The following is a 22,334-nucleotide window of genomic DNA, read 5'->3' as shown; positions in this document are numbered from 1 at the left end:
ACTGGATGTAGATCTCTCCTGAGAGACACAGCCAGAATAAGGCTAATACATAGGCAAATGCCAGCAGCAATCCACTGAACTGAGATCGGGACGCCCGTTGAAGGAATCAGAGAAAGGACTGGAAGAGCTTGAAGGGGCTCGAGACCCCATATGAACAACAATGCCAAGCAACCAGAGCTTCCAGGGACTAAGCCACTACCCAAAGACTATACATGGACTGACCCTGGACTCTGACCTCATAGGTAGCAGTGAATAGCCTAGTAAGAGCACCAGTGGAAGGGGAAGCCCTTGGTCCTGCCAAGACTGAACCTCCAGTGAACGTGATTGTTGGGGGGAGGGCGGTAATGGGGGGGAGGATGGGGAGGGGAACACCCATATAGAATGGGAGAGGGAGGAGTTAGGGGGATGTTGGCCTGGAAACCGGGAAAGGGAATAACATTTGAAATGTAAATAAGAAATACCCAATTTAATAAAGATGAAAAAAATAATAAGTCAGGAGAGCTGGTCCAAAACAAAAAAAATGACATGATGAAATTTGTAGGCAAATAGATGGAACTAGGAGGGAGAAATCATCCTGAATAAGTTATCCCAGACCCAGAAAGGCAAATATGGTATATATTTACTTATATCTGGATATTAGGTGTTAAGGCAATGTTAAGCAAGCTACAATCTATAAAACCACAGAGGGTAGGTATAGAGTAAGGGACTAGAGTAAACACCTTAGCCGATCCTGGAGAAGGGAAATATGATAGTTATGGATTGATGAGCGGGGGTTGGGGGAGAGCTGGAACTGCAGGATAAAATGAGGAGAGGGGATTGAGGGACAGAATATGGGGAAAGTCATAAATTAAGGGGCATTGGAGGAGTAGTGTGGAAACCTAATATAGTAGAAACTTCTTTAATATATACACATATGAAGGTGATCTTAATGAAATTGACAAATAATGAAGAAGACAGAGTCCCAACTGGCTATTTCGACAGCAAATGAAGCTTCCACTACCAGGAATGGGTTATAGTCAATTGAGTTGTTGGCCAAAGGAGTCCTATAAGAAGCCCCAAACAACCCAGGCTGTTGCTAAGACAACAGGTTGCTCTCCACAAACCGATGGCAAGGCCCTATTGCTGAAGACAATATCCATACAATTCACTGAACATGGAGAGATCAAGCTGGTGTCTACATATAACCTTCAGCCCTATGTTCTAGTGTCTTTGGTATAGAAAAGTACTTTGTAGGCTCCCAAAAGAGAAACATAAACAGCAACCCATCCGCAAACCCTTTGATCTACAATGCTGCCCTGCCTGCAACCCATGCTACTGCTGTGGTGGCACAAAGCCGTGGGAGTAACCAACCAATATCTGACTTAACTTAAAGCCCATGAGATGGATCCTTTACCTGATACTACTAGAGTAACCAAGAACCAAATACTAAATAGCCCAGGGACTAGGGTGAAACCAAATACTACTTGTCTAAAAGTAATCAGGGGTTGGGTGGCAGTAATAAAATGACTCCTAATGGCATTCTTCCATACTCGTAGGTTATTCCCTCATTCAGCCATCATCAGAGAACCTTTCTCCTATGGCAGAAGAGAACAAGTACAGAGACCCACAATCAGACATTTATGCAGAGAGAGAGACAGAGACAGAGACAGAAAGAGGTCTCTGAGGTTTGAAAAACTCAATGGGATGTCTCTATCAAATTCCTCCCCTCAGAACTCAGAAGATGATGGTTTGTACATTATCATAGAGTTTGGATAATAATTGAGAAACTGTGAGATGGCACAGCAGGTAAAGGTACTTGTGGAGAAGCCTGAGAGGGCAGAATGACTGTAGAGCCAGAGAGGATGGAGGACACCAGAAGAACAAGGGCCTCTAAATCAACAAGAACGATCTTATATGAAGTCGGAGACTGAAGCAGCATGCACAGGGCCTGCATGGGGCTGCACCAGGCCTTATAATTCCACTGAATCAAATTTTTATAGGATTCCTAAGTGTGCCCATGGTGAGTCTGATTTTTGTGTCTTCTCTTGGGCTCTTTCCCTTCTGTTTGTCTTCTCAAATTTCAATGTAGTGGGTTTGTTTTATCTTATTATATTGTAATATTATCTCTTAGAAGCCTATTCTCTTCTAATCAGAGACAGAAGGGATTAGATCTGGATAGGTTAGAGGTGGTAAGGAACCAGGAGGAGTAGAGGAAGGGGAAACTGTAATCAGGATACATTGTGTGAGAAAAGAATCTATTTTCAATAAAAGGGAAAAATGAAATAAAATAAATTCTACTTGTGTTTTAGGCAGGAAGAGAAAACACCAGAAGGAGATGGGAGGCTCATGTTCCAAACAGCCTTCACCTTCCTTAAAGCCAGGGAACCAGTCTGGCAACCAGCAGTGCTCTGACACATAAGCAGTTAAATACCCCATAGACAAACCATAGGAGGGCTGGGGACATGGCCTGCCATAGCGTCTGTCTGATTTTCCCGTTTGAGATTAAAAAAAAAAAATTCCCTGTGATATTTAACCCTTGGAAACCTTCATGCTTTTTCTACATTCCCCGGAAACTTGTTTTCATCCAAGGTTTGATTCATCTTGGGGTAATGCACCACTTATATGTCTGATCATCTCTGATCCTCACTAATGGGATGTCTCAGTTTCAAACTCAATTAAATTATACCAGGCTCTTGGAGGTGTAAGAATCTGTTTCTCCTCTCAACTAATACGAAATATTAGTTTTGACTTTGTAAAATCTTATTTTGTTAGCACAGATGAATTAACAAGGGACAGGAAAAGAAGATGATGGCTCATACATCATATGGGGCTTAGCTGGGGACCTGTGCGGTGGCTCAGAGGTGAAAGAGCTGCTGACAAGCCTGATGTCCCAAGCTGAGTCCCCATGACACACATGACGGAAGAACTGCTCTCTGACATCCACGTATGAACTGTGACACGCACTCCCACAAAACATAAAATAAGATTTGAAAAAAAAGCTAAAGGTAAATTATAGTCCACAGCATCCAACTAATGCTAAATACAATTTCCATGCTAAGTCCATCCATCCATGCTAGATACAATTTCCACATCAATGATGAGGAAATGTGATGAGCAGTCATTTTTCCTTATGATTTTGTAAAAAGGCCTTAGCCTGCCAATATCACAGTGAGCACGCTTATCTGTATAGAATACAAACGCACCTGCTGTGCTTTAGAGGTGGTAATATAAGTTAGTGCAGCTATTATATAAAGTACTATAGAGTTTCTTTCCAGATGAATAAGAACTAACCTATAATCCATCAATATCACTTCTGGACATGTATCTAAATTAAAAGCAGTCAATGTTGCAGATAAACATCTAAGGCCCATGTTCATTGTTGTAGTATCACAATGGCCAAGACACATGGACAAATGTATTTTTTAAAAAGTGTTCTGGGTTACCATGATAACCTGTGAATCTCCTTATAGCAAATCTTGGTAATTTCAGATATGAACTATACACTACAGCTTTAAAAATAGCCATTGGTATTAAGACATAGTGAACACAACATGATGAAAGATTTAAGAAAGATTGTTCTTAAATACATTTGGATTTCTCTGAAGGCTGGAACCTTCAGAACAAGTGTGAAGCCAGCAAGAATTGATGTATATAGTCTGAAAAGCGTTACTCGATCTACCCAGGCTGGAGATAATATTGACTTAGATCAAGATGGCATGATAGCTTTGGATACAGAAGAATCTAAACACATTCCTAGTATCTTAGGGGAAAAAAATCAATGGAATGATGTGAGCGAAAGAGGACAAGGAACAAAGCAAAGGCTGCAGCTCTGTGCTCTAAAGCAAGACAAAAATTTTATCCTCCAGGTTTGCCACTTTTAGGCTCTGACACAAAAGTTCATTTAACCTCTCTGTGTCTCATGTCTTCAGATCTGTAACTTGCTTAACATTGCCAAGCTCAGTAGGGTCTACTGCAGATAGTTCTGAACTGTATTCCATGGGAATATCAAGCTGAGCATAGGTAATCAATCAAGCTGGATATAACTAGCTGCTTCAAGCTCCTGTCCCTGTGACTTTCCTGCCATGAGGGACTGCAAACCTAGAATTATAAGCTGAGTAAACCCTTTCTCTGCTTTCCTTAGCTTTTGTCAGGATATTTTCTCATATTTCAGTTTCCTCTGGGAACTGTTGGGAACAATGCAGAGACCCACAGACAAACATTACACAGAGGACCCAGGTTGGAGGTCTCTACCAGTTTCCTCCCCTCAGAGCTCTGGGAACTACCAAAGACGCCGGCGAGAAAGAACTGTAGGAGCCAGAGGGGTCGAGGATACTGGGAGGACATAGCCCATAGAATCACCTAAGCAGGGCTCGTAGGAGCTCACAGAGACTGAAGCAACAATCACGGAGCCTGCATGGGTCTGCCCTAAGTCCTCTGAATATATGCTATGGTCATATAGCTTGGTGTTTTGTGGGACGACTAACAGGGGGAGCAGGAGTTATCTCTGACTCTTTTACCTGCTTTTGGGCCTCTTTTCCTCCTACTAGGTTGCCAGTGGTCTTAAACCTTACTTTGGGACAATAAACATGAATTTTTAAATTTTAAAACAAAACAAAAAAGGACATACATAATCATACAATTCTAGTAAAGATGTTATCTCCTTGATTCTTATCTCAATTCTGGTTTACAACATGGACCCTACTGATTGAGGGCACAAATTCACTTTAAGAGAAGATTTCTCATACTCCAGGATTATGTTTTCCTCCTTTGAAATACTAAACCTATTCCAAAAATTAAGTTGATTTACCTATGTTCTTTTAGAAATGTTTTCTATGTGAATATGCATATAAATGTTAACATTTTAGAAGGTTTTAAGGATTTTCTTTACAACTACTGCCTTTTGAAAAATGAACAAGTTTTTCAAGATTCATATCTTAGACAAGCCTATGTAAGAGAAAATATGTTTTTATTGCCATTTTTAAAAACTTGCTTTATGGCATACAAAGACAGATAATGTATTATACCATAATGATATATTTTAAAATAATAATCTGCTTTTATTTAAAAATAATAATAAAGTCATAAATGTCAAACTTTATCCTGCTCTGGACATCTTACCCCACTTCTGATGGCTCATAAATATTAATAAGAAGTAAATTTTTAAGCTATATGTGGAGGCAGAGGCAGGTAGATCTCAGTGAGTCCGAGGCCACCCTGACCTACATAATAAGTTGTAGAACCACCAGAGTGACATAGTGAGAACCTTGTCTCAAAAACAAACAAACAAACAAATGTTTTTTCTAACAACAATAATAAAAAACATTCCAGGGTACATGTTATGCCTTAAGTCTTAATTTAAATTGGGTTAAGAATACAAAAACCATTAATGTATTTTACCTTCATGCCTTGTAACATGTACATATTCATTGACATGACCATGAACAGGAACTGTATACATGAGACTACTCATATGTACTAACATATGACCATGCATGGAAACTGCACAGATGTAAACATATACATGTGTCTACATATGCTCATGCTCAAGAATTATACACATGTGAAAACATGCATTATGTGTTGACTATGCTGAAGAACTGCCCACATGTGGACATGTCCTTATATGCCAACATATAACCATGATCAGGAATTGCATACACATGACAACATACATATAACCTACATGTGACCATGTATGAGACTACATGCATGCAAACAAGCATATATGTGTGACCTTACTGGGAAAATATATACATATGAACATGCATATGTATGCCAATATATAAAACTATATCCAGTATCTTAATTCATTTTTCTACTGCTGTGATGAAACATTATAACCAAAAGCAACTTGGCAAGGAAAATTGATTTGGCTTACATATCCTAAGTCACAGTCCCTTGAGGAAAGCCAAGGCAGAAACTCAAACAGGATGGGAACTTGGAGGCAAGAGCTGATGCAGAAGTCATAGAGAAGTGATACTTGCTGGTGTGCTCCACATGGCTTGCTTAGCCTGCTTTCTCATAGAACCTGGGACCACCTGCCCAGGGGTGGCCCCACCCACAACTGCCTGGGCCCTCCCCTATTGATCATCAATTAAGAGAATGCACTACAGGTCTGATCTTTTTATAGGATATTTTTATTTACATTTCAAATGTTATTCCCTTTCCCAGTTTCCTGGACATAAGCCCCCTATCCCATCTCCCTCCCCTTCTTCTATAAGGGTGTTCCTATAGAAGCATTTTCTTAACTGAGGTTCCCTCCTCTCAAATGACTATAGCTGTGCCAAATTGACAAAAAAAAAAAACTAGCCAGCAAACCCCAAAACTGCACACATCTGAATATGTGTATATGTGCCAACATATAGACATTGTCAGGAAATACACATATATGAACACATGTCTATATACTGACATGTTCTCATATAGGACTGCATGTAGGTGAACATGCACATATATACCAATATATACTAAAACCACTCAGGAACTACACGTGTGCCAATATGTGACTACTACTGGGAATTGTACACATGTGAACACTGCATATGCACGCACATGTGACATGTGTGAACATATGCCTATGCACCTTCATAGTCCCATGATCAGGAATAGTAAACATGTGAACACACACATGCACTAACATATGACCACTCATGCTCAGAACTACATACATGACCACATGCATATATACCAACATATATCCAGGCTCAGGATTTTCATGCATGTGAATATATGCATATGTGCCAACATATGACCCTGCTCAGAAACTGCATGTGTGTGATTACACAATGCACCACCATGTAACCATACTTGGGAACTACAGATATGTGAACATAATCATATACACTGGCATGTTACCTTGGTCAGGAATTGAACATATGTGAATACCACATATGTGCTAATATGTGCTAACATGTAACCACAATTACAACTGCCTACACATGAACACTTGCAAACACCACAGCATATTCCCACCATTCAGAACTGCATACAATGGGCCAGACATGTTGGTACATACCTGTATTCCCAGCACTCAGAAGGCAGAAGCTGGCAGAAATCTACCTCTGGTCTACACAGCAAGTTCCAGGATAACCAGAACTACATGGGAAAACTGTCTCAAACAAAACAAACAAAAGTAAAACAAAAAAATATGAATAGCACACAAGTGAACATGTGTATAAAAACCAATATGTAACTGACCTTGAGAACTACATGATCATAAACATGTGCATATAGATTGAAATACGGCCACATATGGAACCACACAAGTGAACACACATTATATCATAAACATGTGATTGTGCTAAAAAAGAATACACATATGAATGGACATACATATATGTGCTGACATATCCATATTCAGGGAATATATGTATGTGAACACATGAATATATACCAACATGTGATCACACTTATAACTTGCATGTATGTAACCATGTACATATGTGACAATACATACCACACACTGGGAACTGAACACAGGTGAATATATGTAGATGCATGTGAATCTTCTGGAAACTTAACTCTTATAAACACACAAATTTACAACAAAGACATGTGAGCATACTCTGAACATGTACAAACGTACATGTAAATGCCATGTGACCTCTTAGAACTTACAGATCCACCAACACATGCATGTGTCAACATGTGATCATGCTCAGAAATTACACACATTAAAATGTACATATGTGTCAACATATGACCAAATTTGGAATTTCCCTATGTGCAACATGACCAGGCTTAGAACTTACACAGGTATCAAAATGTACATACATGCTGACATGTGACCATGCTTATAACTAAATACATGTAAGCACACACATTTGTCAAGACATATGTCTGCACACATGTGAACATGTATGTCCTAATATGTGACCTCCCTCATAAGTAACTCACATCAATACACAAATGCACTGACATGTATTTGCTCTTGGCACTTGCATCTCTATAAAACTGTGTGATCTATCCTGGTTGAGAGGTAACTTTTCTGCAGTACTAAACACGGATCATGTACTACCAGGAAACATCTCGGTAATACTCAATCCTATACCCCACAGAGAAGGTAAGCCTTAAAGCAATTTCAGTCATGACTGAAAAGATAGCTGTGGAAAGTCATACCTTACAGTTAGGAGACACTCAGGTATCTATTGATAAATAATCACCAAAGAATGCTGAGGTATATGTAAATCAAGTAATCTCAGTGAAGAAACTTGTGGAATCTATTCGGTAGAGGTGACAGACAAGCCAAATGAAGAAAGCCTAAAATAACAAAAACATTGTTGTAATTTTGGCATAGCTTAAGTACTTGCAGACTATTAGTAATGTATAGTCCATTAATACAAAAGTACTTTGGCATAGAAGAAAAAGAAGGCTTCTGAGTGACTAGGGGAATTCTTATAGAGTCAAATTTGCTCATGATAACAATGTCAGAACTGTTCCTGTCACTTGGCTCTATTAAAAGTATTTGATATTAAATAAGAATAAGATTGAAATTTGGAAATTTTACATTCCTTTTCACATGCTGTATACTTGCCAACTTTCTAGGTTAGATGACAAGTCACACTCACCCTGGAAATTCAGAGTTCCATAAGCTGGGCACTAAGGAACCACAAAAGAGGAAGGCACAGACAGGAAGCCAGTACACATAGCAGCAGCATCCATGCCCCCCCCCCCCAGATCTGAACATACACTACTTCCTTTTGCATTTCTCCCTGGCATTCAAGAGCTGGAAGACCTACAAACTAGGAAGCAAATAACACAATAAGGGTCATTGTTTCTAATTTCTGAAGGTGTTAGTGTCTTAGTTATTGTTCTACTGCTGTGAAGAGATACTAAGACCAAGGTAACCCTATAAAAGAAAGCATTTAACTGGGGGCTGGCTTACGGTTTGGAGATTTAGTCCATTAGCATCAAGGTGGGAAGCATAGCAGTGTGCAGGCAGGCATGGTGCTGGAGAAGGAACTGAAACAGACAGGCATAGCAGCAGAGCAGTAGTTAAGAGCTTTATATCCTGATCCACAGGCAGAGAAAATAAGTAAGACAGTCTGACATAGGCTTTTGAAACTTCAAAGCCCAACCCCAGTGACACACTTCCTCCAACAAGGCCACACCTCTTAATCTTTCACAAATAGTTCCATTCACTAGAGACAAAGCATTTAAATATATGACCCAAGGGGGACCACATTCAAACTACCACAGTTGAGTCTTGTTCCTTCATTGGTTTCTGTGGCATCATCTCTAAGCTCCTCTCATCACTTCTCGGTTGTAGGGTCCAGTCTGCTGCCTGCCAACTGGTGATAACCTAAAGAGCAAATACTGCCAGGGAAGACCTCACCAACTGTCTATCCAGTGCCATAATGTCAGCCCTGAAAACATACATACAAGGAACATCCCCTGTTCACTCTGAACATACATATATATGTGCAATAACGATTGATGGCAAAAGAGAACATAAATGTAAAAGAGAATAGGGAGGGGTAGATTTGAATGTTTGGAGGGAGGAAAGGGAAGCAAGAAATGGTGTAATTAATATACAACTTCAAAAATAACCAAGCAAACAAAAAGATCTCAAAGTGAGGCAAATAAAATGAAGCTAACCCTTAAAAAATCAAAGAGTAGGCAGACATTCTGTGACCGCAGGACAGATTGCCACCTCTGCACACTTTGGCCCACATCCCTGGTCCAAGGGGAAACTACACAGTGCCTCTTGACACAGGGATATAGGAACAGACAGCCGCCAGTACCCGCGGTTCTGGTCTGCACCCAGGACCAAAGTGAACTGGCCAAACAGCTCCCTGCACCCAAATCACGTAGCAGAGAGAGCTGGACCCTCAGAAGTGTGGATACTCCTGAGAAGTCAGAGGAGAATACCCTCTGCCCACAGTCCAGACCCAAGAGGGAATCACATAGTGCCACCTATGCCCTCAGGGTGCAAGGACCTAGGAGCAATCAGGGGCAGGACTCTTTGATTCCTGCCCATGCCTAGTGCCTAGAGCTGGAAGACAGTCTCCAGTAGCGCAGCCACATCTGAGAGCAGAGGAAAGGCCCACTTTTCTGCTACCAAGTGACCAGCCTGATGGATTCAGGATACATAGAGGTAGAAGTCCTCTGGGTCAGGGCACTTCCTCTTTGTCGCTCTGCCCGGAAGTCAACTGATAACATCCCACAGTTCCCTGCACCCAAATCCCACGGGTAAGAGAGCTGAACACCCAGGAGTGCAGACATTCTGAGACTGCAGGACAGACTGCCACCTCTGCACACCTCGGTCCAGCCCCAGTCCAAGGGGAAACTGCACAGTGCCTCTGGACACAGGGATATAGGAACAGACAGCCGTGGTTCTCGTGGTTCTGGTCTGTGCCCAGGACTGAAGTGGTCAAACAGCTCCTTGCACCCAAATCCCATGGGGAAGAGAGCTGGACCCTCAGAAGTGTGGATACTTCTGAGAAGTCAGAGGAGAATACCCTCTGCCCACAGCCCAGACCCAAGAGAGAACCGCATAGTGCCAACTGTGCACCCTGGGTGCAAGGACCGAGGAGCAATCAGAGGCAGGACCCTTTGATTTCTGCCCACACCTAGAGCTGGAAGACAGTCTCCAGGAGTGGAGACACAACTGAAATCAGAGCACCTGTTCTCAGGAAAGGCTGAAAGAAAACAGGAAAACAGTTCTACAGGAATGCTGACACTGAGGCCTACAGCAGGGTCAAGTCACTCTCAGAAACAGCAAAACAAGCAAACACCAGAGACAACCCAATGGCTAGAGGCAAGCACAGGAACCTAATCAACAGAAACCAAGACTACTCGGCATCATCAGAGCCCAGTTCTCCCACCAAAGAAAATACTGGATATCCAAACACACCAGAAAAGCAAGATTTAGATTTAAGTCACATTTTTAGATAATGATGGAGGACTTAAGGAAGACATAAAGAACTCCCTTAGAGAAATGCAGGAAAACACAAGAAAACAAGTAGAAGCCCTTAGAGAGGAAGCACAAAAATCCATGAAAGAATTACAGGAAAACAATCAAACAGGTGAACGGTTTGAAAATGGAAATAGAAAGAATAAAGAAAGGACAAAGGGAGACAACCCTGGATATAGAAAACTTAAGGAAGAGACAAGGAGCTGTAGATACAAGCTTCACCAACAGAATACAAGAGATAGAAGAGAGAATCTCAGGAGCAGAAGATTCCATAGAAATCATCGACTCAACTGTCAAAGACAATGTAAAGCAGAAAAAGCTACTGGTCCAAAACATACAGGAAATCCAGGACTCAATGAGAAGATCAAACCTAAGGATAATAGGTATAGAAGAGAGTGAAGACTCCCAACTTAAAGGGCCAGTAAATATCTTCAACAAAATTATGTAAGAAAACTTCCCTAATCTAAAGAAAGAGATGCCCATAAACATACAAGAAGTCTACAGAACTCCAAATAGATTGGACCAAAAGAGAAATTCCTCCCGTCACATAATAGTTAAAACACCAAATGCACAAAAGAAAGAAAGAATATTAAAAGCAGTAAGGGAAAAATGTCAAGTGACATATAAAGGCAGACCTATCAGAATCACACCAGACTTCTCACCAGAGACTATGAAAGCCAGAAAATCCTGGACAGATGTCATACAGACCCTAAGAGAACACAAATACCAGCCCAGGCTACTATATCCAGCAAAACTCTCAATTAACATAGATGGAAAAACCAAGATATTCCATGACAAAACAAAATTTACACAATATCTTTCTACAAATCCAGCCCTACAAAGGATAATAGATTGAAAACTCCAACACCATAGAGAACTTACACCATAGAGAAAGCAAGAATATAATTTTCTTGCAACGAAACCAAAAGAGAGACAAACAAACATAATTCCACCTCTAACAATGAAAATAACAGGAAGCGACAATCACTATTCCTTAATATCTCTCAATGGATACAGAAAATGTGGTACATCTACACAATGGAATATTACTCAGCTATCAAAAACAATGACTTTATGAAATTCATAGGCAAATGGATGGAACTGGAAAATATCATCCTGAGTGAGGTAACCCAATCAGAGAAAAACACACATGGTATGCACTCATTGATAAGTGGATATTAGCCCAAATGCTTGAATTACCCTAGATGCATAGAACACATGAAACTCAAGAAGGATGACCAAAATGTGAACGCTTCACTCCTTCTTTAAAAGGGGAATAAGAACACCCTTGGCAGGGAAGAGAGAGGCAAAGATTAAAACAGAGACTGAAGGAACACCCATTCAGAGCCTGCCCTACATGTGGCCCATACATATACAGCCACCCATATAGACAAGATGGATGAAGCAAAGAAGTGCAGACCGACAGGAGCCAGATGTAGATCTCTCCTGAGAGACACAGCCAGAATACAGCAAATACAGAGGCGAATGCCAGCAGCAAACCACTGAACTGAGAACGGGACCCCCGTTGAAGGAATCAGAGAAAGAACTGGAAGAGCTTGAAGGGGCTCGAGACCCCAAAAGTACAACAATGCCAAGCAACCAGAGCTTCCAGGGACTAAGCCACTACCTAAAGACTAAACATGGACTGACCCTGGACTCTGACCTCATAGGTAGCAATGAATATCCTAGTAAGAGCACCAGTGGAAGGGGAAGCCCTGGGTCCTGCCAAGGCTGGACCCCCAGTGCAGGGGAATATGGGGGGTGCAGTAAGGGGGATGTATGGGCAAATACCCATATGGGAGATGGGGAGGGGAGGGGATGGGGGCTTATGGACAGGAAACCGGGAAGGGGAATAACACTTTAAATGTAAGTAAAGAAATATATCTAATAAAAAGTTTTTAAAAATCAAATAAATATCATCCTTAACACACACAGTCATGCATACACATCCATCATATACTACATATATGTGCATGCAGATATAAACATACACAAGAGAAATGAGCCTCTCACAATAACCATGTATACACATAAACCATATGGATAAGCACTGGAGACGCTCACTTAAACTCTTACTCATAGTAGTAAAGAAAGCAGGCCAGCTTTGTTGGAATCTGGACTTTAATTATATACATAAATAGTGATATAAGAATGAGGAGTTCTAAGGCTTGTACATTATTTCCACGTGAAAGATTGCAGATTAGTTGGCCTGTAATATGGCATCACCCAAACCGGCAAAAAGGCTTAATGTTTTTCCTGATGAAAGCCAGTTTACTATATCCAATACTGATTCTGCCATTTGTCTGTAGAAATACTGAGTTACTGTCTGGAGTTTCCAATGTTTACCTATAACTAAAAGAAAGAAAGAAAAATGTAAGTTAAGTGTACCCAGGAACATAAAAATGACTCTAAAATTATGCATTTTGAAATGTATTTAGACTTAAATAAACAATATTTTTTTACATTACTATTTCATCGCCATAAAGCGGATGAGTTTGGGAACACTGCAGATGCTGCAGATGAGGGAACCAAGTGAGGATGTGCTCCATTCACAGTGCGTTCAGACTTTCCTGGCTGAGCACCCAGGCATACTGAGGTAGGTGGATAATGCCAAGCACATGCCTGGATGGCACAGCAAATGCTATGCCCTCCTGCCCTCTGCAGTCCAAGGCAGACGTGCATGTATGAGCAGGAGAATGGAATTCCATCAGCCTCAGTCAGCTGCATGTCTTTCCTCACGCCTTCCTTTACCTCATATCCTTCCTCCCAGGAATGAAACACACAAACGCAGCCATCACAGCCAAGCTTAATCTCCACATTGTCTTTTCCTTCATATTTGAGGAACGTGCTCCACAACTGCAAGTTTATAAATATTTTTGTGTGTTGGGAATTAAGCCCAGGGTCTCACACATTAAGCAAATTCTCTAGAACTGAGCATATAGCCCAATATCTTAGAAGCCAGTGACTATTAGAAGTAATTGACTGTTCACTTGATCTTTTAATATAAAATCAAAAGTTCTTTTAGAAACCAAACAACTAGCTAATTGTTCTCTCTTGGTTTATTAACCTTTTTTGCCTCTCTAAGAATTAATATATTTAGCCTTTTGTTAAACACTGAAAACAACCTGTATTAACAAGGATTAAGTAAGCAATGGTGCAGACAGGTTCCACCTAGGACTGATGGAAACAGATGTAGAGACAAGCCAACCATTAGCAGAACTCTGTGAGTCCTGAGAAAGAAGGGGAAGAAGCCAGAAAAGTCAAGGGCACCACAAGAAAACCTACAGAATCAACAAACCTGAACTCATAAGGGCTCGCTGAGATTGAACTGAAAATCTGGCAGCCTGACCTAGGCCTTCTGCATATATGTTATAGCTATGTAGCTCTCTCTTCTTGTGAGTGGGTGCCATGTTTGGCTGATATCCCTGGGAGGCCTGGCCTTTTCTGAAGGGAAATGGAGAAGGCATGGATGGGGAGAGGAGTTAGCAAGGAGGGACTGGGAGAAGAGGGAGGGAAAACTGCAGTTGGGTTAACATATGAGAAAATGAATTAAAAATAAAAATTTTTTTAAAAGTAAGCTATGGTAAAAGTATAGACTAGGAACTACTACATCAATAAAGAAGGGGCAAATGGATCTAAAAATACCGACAGAGAATATACAAAGGAAATTAAGCTGAAGAAATAACTCCATTCATTTCTTCAACACACGTAAACAGTGCTGTCTATGAGGTATTTTATCAAAAACTGGAGGCTAAATCTGATCAAGCCTTTACATCCAACTGTCACTATACAGGAAATACAGAGAAGAAGGAATGAAGAAAATTGTGGCGCTCACACTAAATGGATAAATTTAGACACCATGACAAATTGAAGACCAAACCTGTCAAGTTTTTCAATGAATAAATGAACAGGAAAATACTACATTTAAAAGACAATTAAGAGACTTATTCACTAAACTGTGAGAAACAGTTTGAGGCCTGCTTCAAATACACCAAGTACAAAGTTCCTACTGGCAGACCAGTGTGGCTATATCCCCAGCAGTTAGGAAGCTGAGGCAGAAGGATCTCAAGTCCAAGACCTGCATGGACCACATCATAAGGCTGTGTCTCAAAAACAATAGAGGTATTGCTGAGACAAACAGAAGAAGCTATATAGTAGTATTAAAGGGTCTTAAGGAATTACTGTTAGCTCCTTTTGGTATGATGATAAAATTATATATACCTTCAGGGAGTTTTCTCTATACTCTTAGAATGATATAAAGAAAATGATCTCATTTTGTCAGAAAATCAAAAGTATGGAAATGTATACTATATATTTAAGTACATAGATACTAAAATGTCTAATGTACCAAATGAGGAACAGAAACTATCTCTGGGGAAGGAATAATGAACAGGCAAGTTTTTTAAATGTTTAGTTAGGGCTGGGGTATAGTCAGAGATAGAGTGCTTGTCTACCATGTGCAAAGCCCCAGGTTCTATCCCTACCTTCCAAACAGATAGCTACAACCAACATGCAGTGTTTTTATTTTACTTGTGCACAGTATGAATGTATATGTATGGGTTCTCACATGTGTGCATGCAGCTGCACATGTACCTGTTGGCCAGAGGTTGACCTTGCCTATCTTCATGAATCACTTTCTACCTTAATTTTGAGACAGGGTTGCTCAATGGACCTGGGGCTCACTGGTTTGGCCAGATTAACCACCCATCATCCTTTAAGAATCTATCCACCTCCTCCTCCCCAGTGCTGGGATTATAGGCACAGGCCACCATACCTAGCTTTTTACGTGGGTGCTGGGAATCCAGATTTGGGTCCTCCTGCTTCCATAGCAAGCAATTTGTTGACCAGGCCATCTATCTAGCCCCCTGTTGCTTTTATTATTAAAAACTACACCCACCAATAACGACAGTGAGCTGAAACCTGGTTTGGAATATCTCTCAACACTGAAATGGATATCTACTTTTTCTTCGTTAGATCTTACCCCTATAGAGAAATGTCAACACATTCTATGTTAAGTCTCTAAAGGACTTGTATGGCTCTCTGGAAATTCACTTTCTATTCTCCCTTCTGTTGCTATATCTTCAGAAATGCTGATTCTGGTGTGGAGCCTGGGCCTCTGCCTTTTAACAACAAGATCTTGTTGTCAGTTATCAAATTATTTGTATAACAGCAGAGAACTACTGGGGGCTTATAGACAGGAAACCAGGAAGGGGAAGGGGAATAACATTTCAAATGTAAGTAAAGAAATATATCTAATAAAAAACTTAAAAAAATAGTACATTGAACATAAGACCAAAAGAAATTATACTGAGTTTCTAATCTGTCTGGTTCTAGCTTATCTAAAAACCCTGGTACTTCTCAGAAAGAAACACAATTAAATAAGCCATAGCACACAAAGCCAGAAATTAAAGACAATAAAAATGACCTTTATGTTTCCACATCAAGAAGAAAATGTTATGATTAGCTAATTTGTAGTAAATTATTTCAGAGTTTTTGTTGTAGTTGTTATTGTTGTTTTTATTCTTTACCTGATTATAATGGGTAGAGCGTAGAGTTTTCTATTTATTTCCAGGTGAACTCTTCACATTTCCTGGCTTGTAAAACAAAATTGAGAGCATTAATACAAGTTGAAAAGAAATAGTGAAACAATGCAAAGTGTCTTCAGTATTCGGCAGAATAGAAATATGAAATATTATTTTCTTGGGAGATGGTCAAGCCATTTTATTGAGGAAGGGTGTCAAAGAAAGGCCTGGGAGATACCAAATTCTTAGCTGGGGTTGCAGTTAGAGGTGTTAAAGGTGGTAATCAGAAAGAATGACCTATTTCTCAGTTAGCTGAAAGGATTAGTCAGTTTCCATCAGTGCCCTGTTGTGGAAAGTAACTTTTGCACAGGGAACAGAAAAAATTCAGTAATTCTTATTCTATAAATTCAGCCAAACAGCTGATTTCATAAAAACAAAATCAAATGAATAGTGAAAAGATTTCCTAGTTCCTAGAAGACAGATTTATTACTGCATGCTACTATCACTGCTGTAGAGGGCTTGACAGACATAAGAAAGCTTCTTGCATTTTCCACAAGGGCCACATCATTAAACATACTCTCTCTGAGAGGTTTAAATTGGGCCACACTGTTTCTGCCTGACCACCATTGGAACATATAATTAGGTCATATCATCCTTGAGAAGTGTAGAAAAGTTTCCAGTAAGGAAAATTCATGTGCTAGTCAAGGTTTTCCTGTCCTGTATATTTTTAAGACTTAAATTCTGAAATTCTATTAATAAGATCTCCTTAGATATCAAAGATGGAAACTCAGGAACTGGCAGTCTGAAGAACTCTAGGTTGCAGCTGGACAGGCCGTGAGACTGTGCTTCTGTGGATTAGACTTAGTGCAGGGGTCCCTGGTGGCCTCCCCCCCCCCTCTCTCTCTCTCATCAGTACTCATGGGTGAAGAGGGGATGAGAAAGCAGGAACATGGCTTCTAGACAATTGTAAAGTCTATTGGGTGGTTCAGAACTGTTCTGTGTATTGCTTTATTCCCATTATACCAACATAATTAACTCTGCCCTCTCTTATTCACAAGAGTATCCTAGTTTGGATGACAATATAGTTATATGGCCACTCTATCTACATACCACGTCGCTTTATAACAGAGTTCCGGGGAACAAGACCATATGCATTGTGTGGTGGTTGAACATAAAATGCAGAAGTCTGACACACGGAATTCTACAAGACCTAGTACTAGTGCTGCTCCTTTCCAGAATGGTCACTCCTCACCACAGCCCTGCCCCGAATGTACACACATGTGAACACATACCTCACCACAGACCACTGGGCCCTTCTGCTGTTACTCAAGCTTGCCAGGTTGTTTGTGAGAATCCATTTTGGTAAAAATGTACTCCTTCCCCTAGAATAGTCAATCTCAACTTTTGCCTGGCAAAATACTCATTCATCCTTTTCTCAGGATGCTCTTGCCCTTCAATTTAGGTGATATTAGAACTTTGATTGACTTTCACTATTCCCATCTTCCTTCTGATTTGTATTATTTTCTTTATGTTTGAGTCTCAGAATGACTTATGAGTTTCATAATCCTCCTGAGTACATACTAGCTCTAGGACCCCCCCCCAGCATTCCAATGTTTGCTGAATAAACAAAGCAATGACATAGAAATGTGGGGTCTGGTGAGGACTAGGACCAAGCATGGTATTACAAACCTCTAATCCAAGCACTTAAGAAGTAGGAGAAGAAAGACTGTGAGCTTATGGCCAGTCAGCTCAACATACAGTCTCAAAAGAGGAAGTTTGGGTGAGTGATTCATTTATTTAAAAGGACATGAAAAGAAGGTTACAAAAGTAAGAAAACCATAGCTGACTACTTGGTCTGCCATAAAAGCAATGTGGTTTCCCACCTAACTACATGCATTTGCATTTCAATTAACTTACTAATTGCCAAGTATATCCAATGATATTCTTAAATATTCTGCTGTCTATATCTACCTGTCTCTCAACCTCAAAAATAAAGAAGATGGCAAATTTACAACTATTAAAAAAAATCATTCATATGAAGAAAATAGGGAGGCGAAGCATTCCAGTGTACTGAATGAGAAAAACAACTCTGTTGCCAAGAATGTGGTTGTGTTTAAATACATATCACTTAGAGCAAAACCAATCAGAATCTCACTACAAAACACTTCAAATCTCACTACAAAAATACTGGGTCTGCCCACTCACGACCGCATTACAAATTAAGAGCTGTCTTGAGACAGCACCATAATCTGAAAGGAAACAACATTCTCAAAGGCCAAAACTGTTTGCATTTTCAGAGAAAACTTTCTTAAAAAATAATAATCTTCCCTATAATCTAATTTTAATACATATTTTTTCAACATATCCTTACCATGTCTATGAACACAAATGATAATTTGTTACCACAACTGAAACCATTTTTTAAAAAATCAAAACAGTGGTTCCTAATTACTATGCACGTATGTAAAGGGGGGTTGCCAGTGTGATGGTTAATCTTTATTGTCAACTTAACTGATTTGGAATCACTGAGGAAAAACAGGTATGTGTAAGAGTGTTTCCAGAGAGGTTTAATTGAGGAAGGAAGACCTACCCTGAGTAGGTCATCATCCCACGGGCATGGTCTCAGGTTCCAGACTAAACATAAAGCAGAAAGTGAGTAGACCACCAGCATTCCCTGTTCTCTGTTTCCTGTTCTGTTGAGATGTGAGGAAATGAGGAGTCACAACTGACAGCCATTTCCATCACCAAGCTTTTCCAACCATGATGGACTGACTATACCTCAAATCAAGACCCAAAATAAATCCTCCCTGCCTTAAGGTGCCCCTCATCAGGTACTTGATCTCAGTAAGTAATGCAGCCAGTCAAGCAGTGGAAGAAATGCATTCTCCTGAAATGTGAGAGTCCTAGGTCTAGATACAGCTTCCTGTGAGGCCTGAATTTGTGAGTTTGATTCCCAAACCCCATATTTAAAAAAACGTACAGGCATGGTGGCTTGTACTTGTAATCTCAAAAGTGGGGAGGTTGCTCAGAGGACAGCCAGACTAGCCTACTTGGAAAGTCCCAGGTCAGTGAGGAACCCAGTCCCAAATTAAAACAAAACAAATAAAAGAAACGAGATGGACACCACTGGAGGAATGGCATTGTCCTCGGGACTCCACTCTTGCACACACACACACACACACACACACACACACACACACACACACACACATACATACATACACATACACACACACACACACTCAGGAGAGAGAGAGAGAGAGACAGAGAGACAGAGACAGAGACAGAGATAGAGACAGAGAAACAGAGAGACGTCCTGAACTATTTCCAGCAATTACCTAACTCCTCCACCAGGCAATTTCCTTACTTATAAAATGAGAATGCATTTCTTCCACTGCTTGACTGGCTGCATTAGTTACTGAGATCAAGTACCTGATGAGGGGCACCTTAAGGAAGCTGAGGAAGAGGGTGACCCTGTAGGAAGAGGGTGATAAAATTTGTCTGACAGACTCCTAAGTGAAGAGCAGTCTAAACTAACCGAAATGAATATGACCTACACTATACGATAGGTCACTTCTTTTAAATAAAAAGTAGCTAATAAATGGAATCAGCTTAAATGCCTGTAGTAGATGAAGAGACAAAGAAAATGTGGTATGTATCCTTAGTTGTTGGCTTATGAATAATTAATTTTTATATTTGCAGAAAGAATTATGTTTGCAGAAAATGGATATAACTTATTAAGCAAAATAAGCCAGGCTAGGAAAGACAAATACTGTATGTCTTTCACATGTGGCTCCTAGATTTTAATGTACATATACATGTCTGTGTGGGTATGGGTGTAGGTATGAAACTAGAAAGTGAACCACAAGAGGGGAAAAAGAGGTCTTGAGAGAGAAGGGAGGGGGTACTAAAATATATCTGATATTAAATAAGGGGGGGTTACTGTTTGGAGAAAAAAAGGCTAAAAGAGGAGCTAGGGAGATGAGAGAAAGGTAAGAGGAAGGAGATCAACAAGAACAACGCTTGTCTTATTTGTGATAGCCAGAAACTGGAAACAACCCAGATGTACCACAACAGAAGAATGGATACAGAAAATGTGGTTCATTACACAATGGAATATTACTCAGCTATTAAGAAGGACATCCTGAGTTTTATAGGAAAATGGATGGAACTAGAAAATATCATCCTGAGTGAGGTAACTCAGACCCAAAAGGACATGCACAATATGTACACACTAATCAGCAGATAATGGGCAAAAAGTACAGAATACCCAAGATACAGTCTACAGAACTCAAAAAGGTCAACAAGCTGAAGGGCCCAAGTGAAGATGCCTCAGTCCCACTTGGGATGGAGAAGAAAGCAACCACAAGGGGGGAAGGAGGGAGGGACAGGGGAGGGAAAGGGGTTGGGGGTGGGGAAGAGGGGAACATGATCTGGAATTAGATGGGGGAAAAGGACTGAAGCCCTGAGGGCCAGCAGAAAGAATGGAAACAGGCAACCTTGGGAGGAAGGAGGTTGGGAGGACCCTCTAGAATGTACCAGAGACCTGGGAGAGACTCTCGGGTCTCAAAGGAGGGGGGGGACCCTAGATGAAAGGCCCTACAGTGGTGAAAGGGAACTTACTGACCCCACCTCCAGCAGAAAGACAGGGCATCGAGTGAGGGATGGGGTTGATATCCCACAGTCAAAGCTCTGACCCGTAACTGTTCCTGTCTGAAAGAAATGCAGGGATGGAAATGGAAAAGAGCCTGAGGAAAAGGAGGTCCAGTGACAGGCCCAAAGTGGGATCCAGCTCAAGGGAAGGCCCCAAGGTCTGACACCATTACTGAGGCTATGGGGCACTCACAAAAAGTGGCTGCCCTCCAAAAGACCCAACAAGCAGCTGAAAGAGTCAGATGCAGATATGTATCCCCAACCAATAGACAGAAGCTGCTGACCCCTGTGGTTAAATTAAGGGAAAGCTAGAGGAAGCTGAGGAAGAGGGTGACCCTGTAGGAAGACCAGCAGTCTAAATTAACCTGGACCCTTGAGATCTCTCAGACACTGGATCACCAACCAGGCAGCATACACCAGCTGAGATGAGGCCCCCAACACATATACAGCAGAGGACTCCCAGGTCTGTGTTCAGTCAGAGAAGATGCATCTAACCCTCAAGAGACTAGAGGCCCCAGGGAGTTTAGAACACTGGTAGGATGGGTGGGGTGGGGACATCCTCATGGAGACATGAAGTGGGGTGTGTCTAAAAAAATAAATAATAATAAAATTTTAAAAAGCATGTATGGAAATACCAGAACAGATTCCATTATTTTGTATGCAAATGTAAGAAAACAATGTAAACGTATAAAATGAACAGGTGAGGTCAGATGACTTGTTAAAGAACCCAAGAAAATTCCAGTTCACTAGAATGTGATAGGCAGAATAGTGGCTCCGAACGATGTCTGTGTCTGAAAACCGGAGACTGTATCAGATGAAGCATGGGCCAGAATTATTTTGGATTGTGTGAATGGGCCCAGTTGAATTTGAAGAGTTAAAAGAGACTAAGAAGGAGACAAAACAAGGGGGTAAGAAAGAAGAGACTTACAAGAGAAGGCCTGTGTTGCTGGTTATAAAGACAAAGGAAAGGGTCAGCCTCAGGTGCCAGGCAGCAAAACAGACCTTGGTTTACAACCCCAGGAAACAAATTCTGTCAACAACCTAAGGGAACAGGAAATTCTGTTCAAGGGGCTCTGGAGAGGAATGCAACCCTGCTAACAACTTGATTTCTTATTGTACTTCTGGCCTATTGTGCAAAGATAATTAATCTGTATTGTGTTCAGCTTGGGTATATTTATTTGTTTCAGAGGCAATAGGAGACAATATTGTATTGTAAACTTCAAAATCTGTGAAGAGCCAAGAGTATTTCTTAGCAGTAGAAGACT

General features: G+C 40.7%; 1 protein-coding gene and 1 long non-coding RNA gene across 5 annotated transcripts in view; both read right to left on the bottom strand.

Annotated features, from left to right (window-relative positions):
• LOC108349225 (uncharacterized) overlaps window positions 1–8,238 on the bottom strand; it is a 30,035-nt gene extending 21,797 nt beyond the window's left edge. Inside the window, exons 1-2 of the long non-coding RNA XR_015646980.1 lie at window positions 8,098–8,238; window positions 6,995–7,087 (exon numbers count right to left, since the gene is read on the bottom strand). This is a non-coding gene — a long non-coding RNA (uncharacterized LOC108349225). The remainder of the gene's footprint in view (window positions 1–6,994; window positions 7,088–8,097) is intronic.
• Window positions 8,239–12,997: 4,759 nt separating this feature from the next.
• Apoo (apolipoprotein O) overlaps window positions 12,998–22,334 on the bottom strand; it is a 102,296-nt gene continuing 92,959 nt past the window's right edge. For all 4 annotated transcript variants that reach the window (XM_087600336.1, XM_087600337.1, XM_087600335.1 and 1 more), the window contains 2 exon segments: window positions 16,423–16,488; window positions 12,998–13,246 (listed from right to left, as the gene is read on the bottom strand). In XM_087600336.1, the coding sequence (XP_087456462.1) occupies window positions 16,453–16,488 (36 nt within the window). In that variant the 3' untranslated portion in view covers window positions 12,998–13,246; window positions 16,423–16,452.

The sequence above is a fragment of the Rattus norvegicus genome, chromosome X (genome assembly GCF_021556685.1).
Source record: "Rattus norvegicus strain SHRSP/BbbUtx chromosome X, alternate assembly SHRSP_T2T, whole genome shotgun sequence".
Lineage (NCBI taxonomy): Eukaryota > Metazoa > Chordata > Mammalia > Rodentia > Muridae > Rattus > Rattus norvegicus.
The sequence above is the reverse complement of the archived record's forward strand: the minus strand, read 5'-3'. Positions and strand labels throughout refer to the sequence as shown.